A 15,091-nucleotide genomic window follows, 5' to 3' on the forward strand; every position below is an offset into this window, starting at 1 on the left:
CAGTAAGTAGCATTCCTCCATGGCCTCTGCTTCAGTTCCCACTTCTAGGTTCCTGCCCTGACTTCCCTCAGTGAGGGAGGGCGACCTGAGAGGTGTATGTAAGATGAAATGAACCCTTGGCTTCCGAAGATTTTTTTTTTTTGGCTATGGTGTTCTAGCCTAGCAACAAAAAGCGAAAGAAGACAGAAGACTTCCCCTAGCTTCCAGTATTACCCTGACCCTACAGGCCTTCTTTTCCTCTCAGGCTGCAGGCCAGCACTGACATGAATGACCCCTCAGGAAGAGGAAGGAACTCCCATTGGAAATAGTAGAATGTATCCTTTTATTAGGGATGACGCTATCTTCAAACTCAATTCCATGAACGTTTTGTTCAAAAAAATGGATTGATATTGAAGATAGAAGATAATAGATAGGTTTTATACACATAAACCCTTTTGTGTTCGTGGGACCAATCTGTCTTACTCCAGAATTTACCAAATGGCTACTGCAGGAAAAGGCCCTCAGAGACCTGCCATGACCCACCCATTTAAACAAAAGCAGCCTCTGAACCTTGGACTCCTCGGGTAGAGAAGCATTAGAGTTTGTTTGTTTCTAGAAGTTTCGTGTCACAAATCAACCAAAAGCTTGGAAGCATGTCTACCATACAGAAGTAAAGACATTGTACAGGATCAAAGGGCGGAACACTCAGAAGGCAAGAGTCAGTCTGTCCTTACATTTTGAAAGGACAGTGTCTCCGGTTCCCAGGAGGAAATGGTGAAAGTCTGGGAGGTGGCAGGCCATTTAGCTGTCACACCAGGCAGAGGGAGGAGGTGAGAAGTCATACCTTTTCTTGCTATTATGAAATGTCAAGTGAGAGAAAAAAATATGTAGGAAACTAGATGGCCTCGGTCAGTATTTCTAAAAGTCAAGTGATAGATGGCAAATCTCCTAAAAATGTCTCAAGATGCCTGTCAAGAAAAGCAAAAGCCAGACATGGTGGTCCATGCCTGCAGTTCCACTACCCTGGAGGATGATGCAGGAGGATTGGGAGTTGAGGGCCATCAAAAATATAAAGTGAAGAGAGAAAATACTTGTAAGGGTATGTCCTTTTCCAAGTGTCTCTGGCAGTGGTAGATAGTGTAAGTGCAATATCCTAGGTAAAGTTGTACTGTAATTATTCCATTTATTCATTTTTGCTTTGTTGGTCAAATGTAAAGGAGTCAGTAGTGAAACATGCTATTGATTTTATAGAAATCAAAGCTGACCATGGGATGCTTGCATGTCACTTTGTGAGGGAAAATAAAACATGATTCTTGACCTACAGCACACTTTTGAACAAGGCAGCCCGATCCAAGTATTGAGACCCACTTTGTGGGTGACCTGGTTCAGAGTTGTGTAGGATTATAAATCTTGTTGCAGAGTATGTTCCTACTGTGAATGCAAAGTTGTCCCATATCTCCTCTGATCTCTTTCTCCTATGCTTATCTCAGAACATTCAGGATGGACTACCCTTAGAAGTTTATAACCTCTGGGTGTTTTTGGTTTTGTTTTTTAATTCCATAACAAACACCTTTCTCCTGTCCTTTTAAACTGCACAGTTTTAGACTCCTCAGCATCCCATCACTGAGCTGTTTGACTTAAATTATTTCAAATTATCCTACGATGACCATCTTGAGCATCCATAGTCTTTTTTATATTTACATATATTTGGTGTGTTCATGCATGTGTATGTGCTGACAGTCACGAGGGAGATCTCTTCTCTGGGCCTCAGGCTCACTGAGCCATGACTGACACCTGGGTCCCTGGACCTCCCAGGCTCTGGTGCCCTGCAATCAGTATGGGATGTGATTTTGTTTCTAATAGCTGGGTGGATAGCTGTTAAAACTGCCCTACATATCAAGGAAGAATACAGATATCTACACTTTGTTCCTCAGTTATCAAGAAACAGGAGTCTGCCTTGGTAAAGAAGCCAAGCCCTCACTCAGCATCACTGCCTAACCTCACCCACTCCAAGAACTCTGATGCACCATTCTAATTATTATTGCCTCCTCTGGGCCGAAACAAAGATAAGGATGAGAGGGGTGGCAGAGGTAACTGTGGTGTGCTCAAGGCTTCTGTTTCATATCTGGCCAGAATTCTGGGGTTCCCTAGATAGTCAGGGAACAGCTGTGATCTTGAGGAAATTCATCAGTAGTGTGTATGAAGCTTCCTCGGGAACCTGGCCTAGGGAGAAAGCAGCATCTTCTCACCTCCTGCCATACTATGTCATTCTAGTTTCTAGGTTTTCTTCCCAGATTACTTCATATGCAGGGTCCCCCGGGACTGCAGTAATTTTCCTCTACCATCCCTCCAACCCAAGGTGAGCCTTCTAAACCATGACTTCATTCTCTTAAGAAGTCAGCCATAATTGTCTTTGGTTACTTAAAGTAAACAAGCCTTATTTTGGCTTCCGGTAGTCCTCTCTTTTCCATAACTATTAAATTCCACAGGTGATGAAGAAAATGCAGGCTAAGGATGTATCTCAGTTGGTGAGGTATTTGCCTTGCATTCTCATAGCCCCAAGATTTGTTCCCCAGTACTGCATGAACCAACCAGGCCCACGTTTAACCCTTGCACTTCAGAGGATTGGAAGTTCAAGGCCAGCCTCAGCTACATAGGGAACTGGGCCAGTTTAGTCTATATATGAGGCTGTCTCACGAAAAGAGAGAGGGAAAAAAGGGGGGTCCTAAAAAGGGGGATAAAACAGCTTTATCCAGTATCAGACTTACTGCTTTGGACTTGAAAGGAATCATTGGAAGACAGGACAGCCATTGTTTGAAAGGAAGGTATTTCTAAGCAAGTTGGTCTAAAGCATATGTCCTACAGTACTTGATTGAGGTAGTATATATGCAGAACATACATTGCATTGTGTACAGCCTCCATCTACAGTCAGTGGACTGTAGAGGTAATGGGGAAAAATTGTTTCCAGATAAAGCAGAACAAACCAAACCCCAGGAGGATGCGCATGTGCACCATGCACTCAGGGTTTGCAAGTCTTCATTTACAGGTGGAGCATGGTGCTTCTATCATCTTCCTGTGTCCATTCACCTAGGTAGACAGGAAAGTGCTTGCCACCTGCCCCTGTAAGCCCCAAGTTCAAGGGGATCTTTCTCTTCCCCCATCCCTAGCCCTATATCTTGGTATGAGATAGATCGCTGTGCAAAATGGGTGTAAAAAGCTGTCTGTGGACTGGGGGAAGGGCTGTCGCCTTTGCCACAGCAAGTAGTGCACTTCTATCATGTATCCTTAGGCCTTACATCGTATAAAATAGCATAAGGAAAACTGCCTAGGGGAGGTAAAGGCTTCAGCAGAACAGACCCTGCTCCAAACAATTCTCTAATTAGTCCATTGTTGAAGGGACTTTGGTTTTTTTATTTGTTTAAACCTGGACTTATCTGGGAAGCCGTGGTTAACTGTTGCAGTCCTTCAGCAAGTCTTCCGCTATCCCAGTGCATTCTATAGGTCCTTAAGAGTTGACCATTACCCGGGTCAGATGAGAGCCTTTGCTGTCCGAGCCTAGATCTCCTGTTCATGGGCCGCCAACACAGTCATTGTCCTGGAAAGGATGATGGGGAAGATTGGACAATAGAACATGTTGGCATCCTGTGAGAAGGAGAGAAAATTCTGAGAAGGGGGTTACAGAAAGTTAAATCCAATTAATAGTAAGGCGACTGTCTTCCATTTTTACAGAGAATGGGTCTTGACTGTAGGAGGATCATCAAGTGTTGGAAGGGGATGGATTTCAACCAGAACTAGCCGTACCTGTAATCCTAGGCAGAAGGATTGTCGTGGGTTTGGCAGTCCTTGGGTTTGGAGTAGAGTTTATTTTATCACCTCCAGCACCCACCAGATATAAGAAACGCTCAGTCACACACATGAGGATGCTCCAAAGAGAAAGAGGCTCTTCTGCTGAGCTGAGGTGTCAGTAAACCAGCTGAAGCATGAGGCCACACCCTGGAGGGCTTGGTACCAGCCTAAGGTGTGTATAGGAAGGTAGCAGCAGCTCAGTGCTGGAAGACAACTTCCTTAGATCATCTTTGTGCTTCCTTCTCGTTTTTTGGGGGGCAGAAGGTGCAGGAAAGACTGTGTGGTCCAGAGGAGCTTTATTTATTTATTTATTTATTTAAGTAAAATAAGATACATTTGTTCTTATTTTATAGTTCCAACACCAAGTCTGAGAACATTCAGCTCTCCTCTTTTGAGTGTGGGTGACTCTGGACTTGTCTCTTTAGTGGACCTAGGGCCTGCAGGTTTGAACGGACAGAGAAGGCAGGCACAGGTGGCCTCTGTGGGCTTTGTGCTCTCAGAGCTCTAGTATATCCTTAGGTCTAGTCTGTGGTGTTTAATTCTTCCTTCACAGGAGCACAGGTGAACTCAGGAGTCTGTCCATCACAGGTGAACAGCACAAAGGCTGATTGTAATCTGTCAGTAGAAAAATGATACTGTAGATGTCACTGAGGGTCAGGGATGAAAGCCATGAATGACTTTGGAAGGGTCTGGCATGTGGATTGATGCCGGGTTTTAAAAAATTCGAATTTTAAAGAAACCACTCAGATTTAGAATGTGTGTGTGTGTGTGTGTGTGTGTGAGAGAGAGAGAGAGAGAGAGAGAGGAGAGAGAGAGAGAGAGAGAGAGAGAGAGAGAGAGAGAGAGAGAAAGAGTTCTTTTTGGTGCCATTCGATAGTCTTTTTAAACCAGGTAAAATACGAGTTAAGAGTGTATATATTTCAAAACAGTAGAAAAATTGTGGCCCTGTGTTGGAATTTATTGCAAACAAGAAAATGTGCCATATACCGTGATGCGTATTACAGAAGTACAAATGTGTCTCAGCCTGCAGGGGGTGGGGGGTAGGCGAACACCTTGGTTCTTGCCACAGTCATCCAAGAATCTAATTTCTGAGCCTTGGGTAGTCTTGTTTTTCGACCTCTTGTGTTTGTCCCTGATGTTGTATTCATGAGGCCCGTCTATGCATTAAAAATAAAACAAAACAGTGACCGGCTCTGGCCAGAAGACTTGCCCATCCTTTGACTGAGCATTGTCGGTTAATTTATGCAGGCCCCTTTGCACTCCAGCTTTTTCCCCACCGGTTGCTAGGCAACCCCTTAAGTCACTGCGCATGCCTCTTTTATGATAACTGTCATTATGATTATTTTTTAATTATACAACTGGGACCGTGGATTAAAGCAGCACCTTGTCACTCATGCCTTGCCACTGCCTCTGAGCATTCATTCCTGAACACCGGCTGTAGTCGGTCATCTTCAAAATTTACACGCCAGGGGTTTTATGATTATCTTTTGATGTTGGGTGGCGTCACAAAGGAACTGGAGATGCCATCAAAAGGGCAGTGAGATTTTTGTGGGAAAGGACTAGACCATATATCACAAGCGGTTATTGATTTAGGGAGGCCAAATCAGGTATTAGGATCTTGAACGTCAATTATCCTTTCTTGTCGCCGTAACTGCGCCTGCTTCCAGCGTTAAGTGACTTGAAAAGCGTGTTGCTCTGCAGCCTGTTCTTCCGAGTGACAAAATGCTAAAGCATGTCTCTACTAAACCTGCTTTCAATAAACCCACCATGCATTGGGGGGAGGGCACAGCACAGATTCTGGAAACATGCAGCGTGCACATTAGCAATTGTTCATTTCTCTCTCTCTCTTTTTTTTTTAACCCAAATTGCTAAATTGCTCCACACACATAAGTGCATTTAGGGGGTGTGAAGGGGCTCCTCAGGCAAGGGATATTAGAAGGGACTCATGGCGTGTAGAATACTGTAAAAAAAATGAGACAGAAAGGATTGTGGGGAGCATACAACAGCTTCACATTTGCATTGCTCTGTATATTTTAACATATTTTCTACATATACAGTGAATTTGAAGACAAAGGGAACATGGAGTCATGTCTGTGTGCTTTCTTTTAACCAGCTCTGTTATTCATTTAAAATGGGGCTTGGGGCTCACTAAGTTATTTTAAATATTTCTGTCATGTTGAAAAGAGATTATCTCCTGACAGGGGACTCCAGAGTCCCCTAGCCACATTGTGTGTGTGTGTGTGTGTGTGTGTGTGTGTGTGTGTGTGTGAGAGAGAGAGAGAGAGAGAGAGAGAGAGAGAGAGAGAGAGAGAGAGAGAGAAGTGGGGACCTAATTGTTCTTTCATGTGATTTGAAGGTGACACAAGGGGCACCAGCCTCCAGTGCAGCGGTGGGCGTTCCCTCCATGTACAGAGCCCCCCCCCCCATGCCTGTATTCACGGGCCCTCCTTTGCTGTGTTGACAGTCTCTGAAATGACCCCCTTCCCTGAGGAGTGCTTCATCTGCTCTGTTTCTGTTTGTCTCCCCCATCCTGCAGTTCAGGGCGACAGCTCAGTGAAGTCTTCATTCAGTTACCTTCCAGGAAAGAGTTACCAGAATACTATGAATTAATTAGGAAGCCAGTGGATTTCAAAAAGATAAAGGTAGATACTCTGTTCACTGTTATTCTTCGAGTAAACCAAGGAGATGCATGGATGCTCTGGAGTGATTCTAGGTGGGGCTGGGGTCATGGCCTCCTGGTTGCTAACCGCTGACTTGCCCCAGGAAAGGTGGGGATGGGGTGACATTTGATCCTGTCCATGCATGTTACTTGATCATTGAAAGTACAGATGATATACATTGCATGTTGCTGAGAACCCTCCTCTCCCTCCATTATCACTCATTTCCCATTCTGTGCACCTTCCTCCCCATCCCTAGGAACTGGTGGGAGGGTGCTCTTGGGCAGTGGCACCCCTCAAGGTTGGGCGGTCCCACCCACTCAACAAGGCTGACTGCTATGAAGACAAGGGAAATCTAGGCTTTCTTAAACAAGTAAGGACAGTTACATATTCCTCTTCTGTTTTGTTCGAAATTCCCATCAGGAAAGAATTCGAAACCATAAGTACCGGAGCCTGGGTGACCTGGAAAAAGATGTCATGCTTCTCTGTCACAATGCACAGACATTCAACTTGGAGGGATCCCAGGTATGTGTCAAGTTGTCTGAGAAATGTCTACCCTTAACCATGCCGAGGTTCTTGGAAGTGAAGCTTTTCATCTCTACTTTTCCAATCGTCGCCTCCACCCCAGCAGAACACTAAACACCACAAGGCCATGATCTCTGCTGTCAGTGTGAATAAAGGGAGGTTGTGTGCCATATCTGGGTAGGCTTCTTCTCACACTTCCTCCAAGGCTCAGCTTCCCAATAGAGGAGGAACTCAAGCAAACCATTGAAGGTAATACTGAAAGCCTGGGTACTATCTCTGTGCATACAGAGACTGTACACAATGAAAGTTACCCTCATTTTTCTAACTGTAACTGCACACGAGGAGTTCAGAGCACAGTGATTTAAAACAGAATGGGGGGGTGCCTCTAATTGCTATTTAAAAAAAATAAAATTCTTTAAGTTCCCTCCTCCATAGTCAGGAAGTCATTGTAAGTAACAGTGAATTTATGAGCATAAGGAAGAGGACGTTTCTACTTTAATTACAACTCAATTCCACTTACCTTTGATAGGAACTGATTTTTTTTCTATCTATCTTTCTGGCCTGATGCTCCCATATCCAGTCAAAGAAAAGGGACAGGGCAGGTCAAGTTACACAGAGATCCTGCATGAAGTATGTTGCCCAGCTGAGTCCCCTTCCCAGCCAGGGACTACAGTGATGCCTCCAGGCATCTCTCCACCTTGGCCTCTTGCCTTTCACCTTTGCCCTCTTGTCTCTTGCCCCACACCCCACGCCCCCATGCCAGCTCATCCTCACCCTCACTTGTCAACCCAGATCTCTGGCAGATTTTCCTAGGGTCCTGTCCCTCAGTGTTACCCTTCATTTCCCCTGCTGTCCTCGCCTTTTGCCTCAGGCTGACCTACCACTTCCTTGAGTGTGTGGGTTATCCCGGGCAGCAAAAAGAATTCAATCCCGCCAGGCAGTGGTGGCACACGTCTTTAATCCCAGCACTCCGGAGGAAGAGCCAGGCGGATCTCTGTGAGTTTGAGGCCAGCCTGGTCTACAGAGTGAGTTCCAGGAAAGGCACAAAGCTACACAGAGAAACCCTGTCTCAAAAAACAAAAACCAAAAAACAAAAAAAGAATTCAATCCTGGAGAGCAAAGGCCGTTATCCGTTGCTTTTGAATTGTGGTTAAAAGACAACATAAACTTGACCACCTTAACTATTTTTTAAGGGTGCAGTTCAGTAGTGCTAAGGCTGCTTGTGTGGGTATTTAACAAGTCACTGGCAGTAATTCATCTCTTAGACATGATAACATTTGGTGATATATTGTGTACCCTAATAAAATTTGCCTGAAGATCAGAGAACAGAACAAGCCACTAGATTAAACATAGAGGCCAGACTGTGGTGGCACACACCTTTAATCCTAGCACATGAGAGGCAGAGATCCTTCTGGATCTCAGTGAGTTCAAAGCCACCCTGGGCTACATAAGATTGACTCAGTCTAGGAGAGAAACAGAGCCAGGCAGTGGTGGCACACACCTTTAATCCCAGGAAGGGATGGCTGGTTGGAGAAAGTTATATAAGGCGTGAGGAGATAGGAACTAAAGGTTTTTTGAGGAACCCCATTTGGCTAGAGAGAGGCCTTTCAGCTAGAAAGCCTTTTCAGGCTGAGGAGTTGGTGAAGTAAGAGGTGGTGGCAGTGGCTTGTTCCTTTGTCGCTCTGGTCTTTCAGCATTTACCCCCAATATCTGGCTCTGGGTTTTTTTATTAAGACCATTTAGGAATTCGTGTTACAATGATACCCTACACCTTTAACAGTTCTCCCCTACCCCCGTTCCTATAACCACCCTCCTACTGTTGGACCCAGAGTCCCCCAAAGACCACCAAGAGACCAAATCTGATGCAAAGGCAAAGAGTCTTTGTATTGTTACAAGTTAACTTGGGGACTTTCCATCCATTTGTCTGACACAGCAGCACAGCAGGAGAGACCCCGAGTAGCAATGGGGCAGGGTTTTTAAAAGGAAGGGGGGCTTGGGGGGGTCTACAGACTTCATAGGAACAGACTCAGGATTGGTTTGTGCGAGTGGCAATCATGTTTGTAACTTTTAATTGCCTAGGGTTACTTGGGCGGTTCAGTTACCCATTTTGGAACAGGCCTGGACAAGTCCCAGACTTTGTCCTTGAGCTGTCCTTTGTCCTGGAGGCTGGCTGGCCTAGCACATACTGACTACGGGGGCTGACTCAGTGGCCCAGGCTCTGCCCTTGCCTCATGCATGTAGCTCTAAGTTGGTGGGGGTGGATTCCCAGACAGTAAACCTTGAGCTGTCAGAGTACATGCAGAAGGGGAGCTACTGCAAGGACTATGTCTTTTGCTCACGGCCCTCCCAGAAACTGCTTGCTCAAGTCTCAGGAAAGTGAAATTGAGGCCTGATCCCTGAGAGAAGACTGAGCAGCCTGTTGTAGCATTGCTTGGTCCTTTCACTACTTGGTTCGAGTTTGACTACATAAGTAGGATCACTTCGTGTCCATCTCTTGGTGACTGGCTTCCTAGGGTTCTTCCGTGTTGTAGCAGGTGATGGGAAGTCCTTGCTCCCAAAGGCTGAATCTTATTCCCTGCTCCTGCCATGTTTTCTTTCATCACTGATCTGTCTACAGATCCTGGAGTTCCCTCTTAGCTCTTGGCAATGGTGCATCTTTGGAACATGGGTGTGTGGAGGATATTTATTTCCTCCAGACTCTGCTTCAAATTATTTCAGGTATATATCCAGAAGTGAGATTGCTGGATCATATAGTGATTCTATTTTCATTTCTTGAGGGAAAGGACTGTGTTTAGGTAGATTTCCTGTTTGTCTTGATGTTTCTGTCTCTGCGTGGGACGGTGCACGGGTAGCTGTACAATGCTGCGCACAGTGTGTTAGGTGACTTTTAGCTGCACTGAAGCTCAGCAACAGGAAACTGCCTCGTAAAGGGTTCCTTTGCCATGGTTTTTAAGAGAATGACTTAAGTAAGTGTGGTCTAAAATACTGATTTTGTTGTCAAAGATAGGACTTTCTTCTGCACCCATCTGCCCCAACACATTCCTTTAGTTTGGTTGAGTATATTTGGGTATCTTTGTGCCTATAGTTAGAGTCACTGGTTTGCCTGTGGGTTTTCACAAGAGTTGATGGTAGCCTGGTGAGTTGGCTCAGTGTTTAAATCATTTGCCACACTAGTATGAGGGCCAGTTTAGATTTCTGGCATCTAGGTGGGTTTAGGGGCCAGCCTTTAATTCTAGCCGATAGAGATCCTGCCTCAACAACTAATATAAAGAGTGAGGAAGATTCCTGATGTCCACCTGCATAACCACACACAGACTGTATACCTGGAGTTGGGGGATTAATAGTGGCCTCTCTTAAAGTTTGTGTGTGCGTGTGTGTGTGTGTGTGTGTGTTGTCGTCTAAGGAGGTGTATACAGTTATGGGTCTGTGGGTCGCAGTATATGGTTTTTTAACAGTTGACACTTTGACCATTTAGATCTATGAAGATTCCATTGTCCTACAGTCAGTGTTTAAGAGTGCTCGGCAGAAAATCGCCAAAGAAGAAGAAAGCGAGGAAGAAAGCAATGAGGAGGAGGAGGAAGATGATGAAGAGGAGTCTGAGTCAGAGGGTAAGCCCCTGCACCTGGCCCCTTCCACCTGCTGGGCTGTTTCCACAGATACTTAAGGCCATGCACGTGCGCTGCGCAGGCCCCGTTTTCTCAGCTGTTAAAATTGAGCACACCAGCCATAGAGCTCAGGGCTGCCAAGGTTCATTGAGAATACTCTGCCCATGTTGCCTTTGGATGTTGGGGTAACACTGGTGTGCATGCTACCTGGCATCCCTGTAGCCTGGCAGCTACAGGGCTTGAAGAACATGACTGCTAACCCCATCACCTACGTGTTTAACAAGTTCTCACAGGCTGCAGCTCGGCCTAGGCCACACTTAGACAGTCATTGATTTTTGAAAATAATTGTCAAACTGATCTCAGTATGCCCATCAATTTTAGTCTGCAGAGAGACATGCTTTCAAGACCATCATTTGGTTTATTGCTAATCACTTGCTTAGTGTAAGTGACTTGGAAGGTGAAAATAAGTGATACAATCTATAGTAGTTTGAGAAATGTTTCAGTTTTATATATTTTGTAGCAAAAGTTTCCACACTTAAATCTAAAATCATTTAAGAATATATCAAAATGTCTTAATTTTATTGTTCCAACTAGGCTATTTCTTTACATTCTCCCAAGAGATTGAAAGCCTCATCTCAGGCATTCTTTGTGCAGTGATCAAATCCCCTGTCCCCACTGTAATATGTACAGCCAGTCTTGAGGTCTACAGACACTGGCTCATGTGGTAGATCCACCTTCTCAGGACCCCACCCTCAAATACTTGGGAGTGGTGGCTCTGGACTTCCTATTGTAGAAGTTCCTTCGGGGCTGTAGCACTTTGCACCCTTCTGAGTAAGATCAGAAGTGGCTGCAGTCTTCCTGAAAGTATATTTGACAGACAGCCTTAGAGTGTCCAGTGTGGCTGCCTCAACTGTACCCCAAATTCTGTCAACAGGGCTTGACAGTGGCTTTGTTTGCTGCAGTGCTGATCACTGGGGACTGGTGAAATCAATTATAGAGTAAATCATGCACGGAACTTTTCAGGTGTTGAAAAGAATTAAGCTATATGTCTGAGCTAATATGTATGGCTGTCTCCTGTGTGTAAGTAAAGAGCAAGGCATGGACGGTGGGTGTGACTGAAGATCTGTGTAATAACTAAATAAAACTTCAAATCTCTCTCTCTCTCTCTCTCTCTCTCTCTCTGCTGTGTGTGTCTGTGTGTGTGTGTGTGTGTGTGTGTGTGTGTGTGTGTGTGTTTCTATACATACTTGAATTCTTGGTATGATAGTCTCTAGAATTTACAGATATAACCTATACTTTTTTTTTCTGGAAATAATCACTAGAGAGCCATGAAACTGGGTAAAGGAAGTATGTTGTCATTTTTTTTTTATTTCCGTTTTGTTCTCTTTCTATGTAAAAAAAAACAAAAACAAAAACAAAAACAAAAAAAAAACAATGCTACTTGAACTACTAGAGTTTTTAAATTAGCATAACTTACACAGTGGAGTCCTCCTTTTCTACCCTTTGTAAGATTTGTTAATAGTTAAACTTTTAATTTGATAACTGCCCTTCAGGAGCCGGGAAAAGGCTCCCTCTCCTATTCTGTGGTCTTCCTCCCTGTGATGGGGTCACTGACCTTCCAAATAGAAACATGCCTGCAGGTAGAACAGGCTTAACTAGACAGGGTGAACTGGCGTGCCGGTGAGGCTCCCGGGCACTCGGGGAAGTCCGGCTTGTTGTTATCCGCCGGGAGGATAATAATCTTACTGACTTTTGAATCTTCGCTGTGGTCTCTTTTGGTTCTACCCTAGCCAAGTCTGTGAAGGTGAAAATCAAGCTCAATAAAAAAGAAGAGAAAGGCCGGGACACGGGGAAAGGCAAGAAAAGGCCCAATCGAGGCAAAGCCAAACCCGTGGTGAGCGACTTTGACAGCGACGAGGAGCAGGAGGAGAACGTGAGTGCGTATGCCTGGGCTCCAGCTCCCGGGCCGTCTTGGGGTACACTCTCTTCCTGGCTTCCACCGAAAGAAGGTGGCCATGCCAAGGACAGAGCTGCGAAGTTTAGAACAAAGAGTCTAAAAGCTGAGTGTGTCACTGTGGGAAGGAGGAGCTCCGCCATCAGTCTCCATTCCCCTTTTCTGTCTTCTCGCGCATGGGCGCGCAAATACACTTTTCTTCACGGCTGGTTAATATTTTATATCTCTCTCACCCAGCTTGCTGTGAGTGTATAGCAGATCAGATGCAACAGTGCTTGGGGGGCGGGGGGAGGCATTGTGATGTCAGAGTTTTCAACTGTGGTGCCCTGAGACCAAATATCTGGAGGCTTTATTTTTATCAGGAAAATTTTAAGGAGCATGCCATCAAAACAGGCACCTTCCGATCTGAAGAATAATTAATGTTTGTGTTAGCATCGTCCCATAGATACGACTTGGGTCCTGGTTACTCTGCAGGTCCCTAGGGAGTGAATTCAGATTTCAGGAGCTTCGGAAATCCAGCACTCAAATCCAGCACTGTGCTGGTCTGGAAGAGCGACAGACAGACACTTGTCTAGTCCCCTCCATTAATTCCCGGCTTCCCTGCCACCCAGCCCCTACACAGTTTTGATTCTGGAAAGACTATTTTCCATTTCAGTATATGTGTGTGTGTGTGTGTGTGTGTGTGTGTGTGTGTGTGTGTGTGTGTATGTATATGTGTGTGTGTGTATATATATATGAATTTGATTTTCCTTCAACACTTTGCTACTCCTGCCTGACTGGAAAGTTCTAGAATTAGGCTTGCTATATTTTGGTTATATTTAAAACACCATGTTTTCTTGACATGGCTTACCAGCGAGCCGACATCCAACGTGTGATCTTTTTCTTGTTATGGGACAGTTTTCCAAAACTCGGGTGAAAATAGAAATGGTTAGCCATAAACTTCAGAAACCAAAGCGGCAGACAGCAAGTGCGGCTGGCAGGCATTGCCTGGGGGTTGTTAGTTCGGCACTCCCCATTTCGGCATAGACAGTGCCCAGGCCTGTGCGGTGTCTGTCTTCCCTGAAGGAGACGGGGTGCATTCACGCTTTCTGCCCTTCTTCTTTCAGGAACAGTCAGAAGCAAGTGGGACTGATGACGAGTGAGCAGCTTGGCCTTGAGCTGACTACGGCAGAACTGAAGACTTTCCCCCCTCCTCTCTCCCTCCTCCCCAGTGAGTTCATTTGCCCTTTGGGCACTGGGTTATTCCTCCGTCCTCATTGTCATCTAGAACTAGCTTTAGGATAGTGCCAGACAAACATATGATATCATGGTGTAAAGAAAACAAAACAAAACACATACACACACACACACACACACACACACACACACACAAATATTTGTAACATATTGTGACCAAATGGGCCTCAAAGATTCAAAGATTAAAAACAAATGGAAGCTTTTGATGGAAAAGACGTGGGTGGATAGTATATTTCTACAGGTGGGGCGGATTCGGTAGCGATTTGATGTGCTTGCCTCTGTCATCTGCCCTGACGAGAAGATTGTTATCGTCCGCAGCGCTGATGATCCGGAGAAGCCACTGAAAGCCACTGGCTATTTTATTTTTCATCAGGCAATTTTCAAGATTTCCATTTGTTCAGTATTGTTTTTTTGTTTATTTGTTTTTTACACTGTGGTACATATAAGCAACTTTACTAGGAGACAAATGTACAGTAGTTAGATATCACCTACATATACATTTTTGCATTTTATGCTCTATGATCTGAAGAACAAAAAAAAAAGCTTTTTGACTTGTATAAGATTTACGTCTACTGTAAACATTGCAGAAGTGTTTTTTTTCTTTTGCTCTTGTTTCATTGACAACGCTATTGACTATTTACAGTGTCTAGAGTGTCCCAATGGCTTCTTTGGTCCACCTGAGCTCCTGTGTTACCAATGTGTATGGTCTCCTTCTCCCTAAAGTGTACTTAATCTTTGCTTTCTTTGCACAATGTCTTTGGTTGCAAGTCATAAGCCTGAGGCAAATAAAATTCCAGTAATTTCAAAGAACGTGGTGTTGGTACTTTGCTAATAAACTGATAACTTACCTTGATGCTGTGGCCTCTTCTTTCTATGAATCTGAGGGCACTGAAACCTTTGGGCTTGATGTGGCATCTTCCTGCAGAGAGAAGAGGAAGTTATTGCTGCACAGATCACATGGGCAGAGGGGACGTCTCCAGAGATGATCTAGGTGTGATGTTAAAGGCAAAGGCAAACATTGTTTTCCTAACTAGAAGAGCGGCAGCTACTGGTCAAGCCACATGGACAGTCAGCCTTATCCATGGCTTAAATTGCATTCATTAGTCAGAAAATCTATAAAGGTCCGTTTTTATGTGGAGAGTGGTTCAGTGAATACCCGTATACCATTCCCACTGAGATTTAACATTTTATGCTCTATGCCCCCTGTTTTAATAAGCTGTGAGGATATAGCTCACAGTGTCACATGCTTGGCACACACTTGACACAGCAGAATAGATTAACGTGTGTTT

At 44.7% G+C, this 15,091-nt stretch overlaps 1 protein-coding gene across 9 annotated transcripts in view; it reads left to right on the forward strand.

Annotated features, from left to right (window-relative positions):
- The window catches only part of Smarca2 (SWI/SNF related, matrix associated, actin dependent regulator of chromatin, subfamily a, member 2), a 172,162-nt gene extending 157,507 nt beyond the window's left edge, over window positions 1-14,655 (forward strand). For all 9 annotated transcript variants that reach the window (XM_036208296.1, XM_036208325.1, XM_036208318.1 and 6 more), the window contains 5 exons: window positions 6,362-6,467; window positions 6,906-7,007; window positions 10,483-10,615; window positions 12,403-12,545; window positions 13,673-14,655. In XM_036208296.1, coding sequence (XP_036064189.1) covers window positions 6,362-6,467; window positions 6,906-7,007; window positions 10,483-10,615; window positions 12,403-12,545; window positions 13,673-13,708 — 520 coding nt within the window. In that variant the 3' untranslated portion in view covers window positions 13,709-14,655. The remainder of the gene's footprint in view (window positions 1-6,361; window positions 6,468-6,905; window positions 7,008-10,482; window positions 10,616-12,402; window positions 12,546-13,672) is intronic.
- The last annotated feature ends 436 nt before the right edge of the window (window positions 14,656-15,091 follow it).

Source organism: Onychomys torridus, chromosome 1, assembly GCF_903995425.1.
Source record: "Onychomys torridus chromosome 1, mOncTor1.1, whole genome shotgun sequence".
Taxonomy (NCBI): Eukaryota; Metazoa; Chordata; class Mammalia; order Rodentia; family Cricetidae; genus Onychomys; species Onychomys torridus.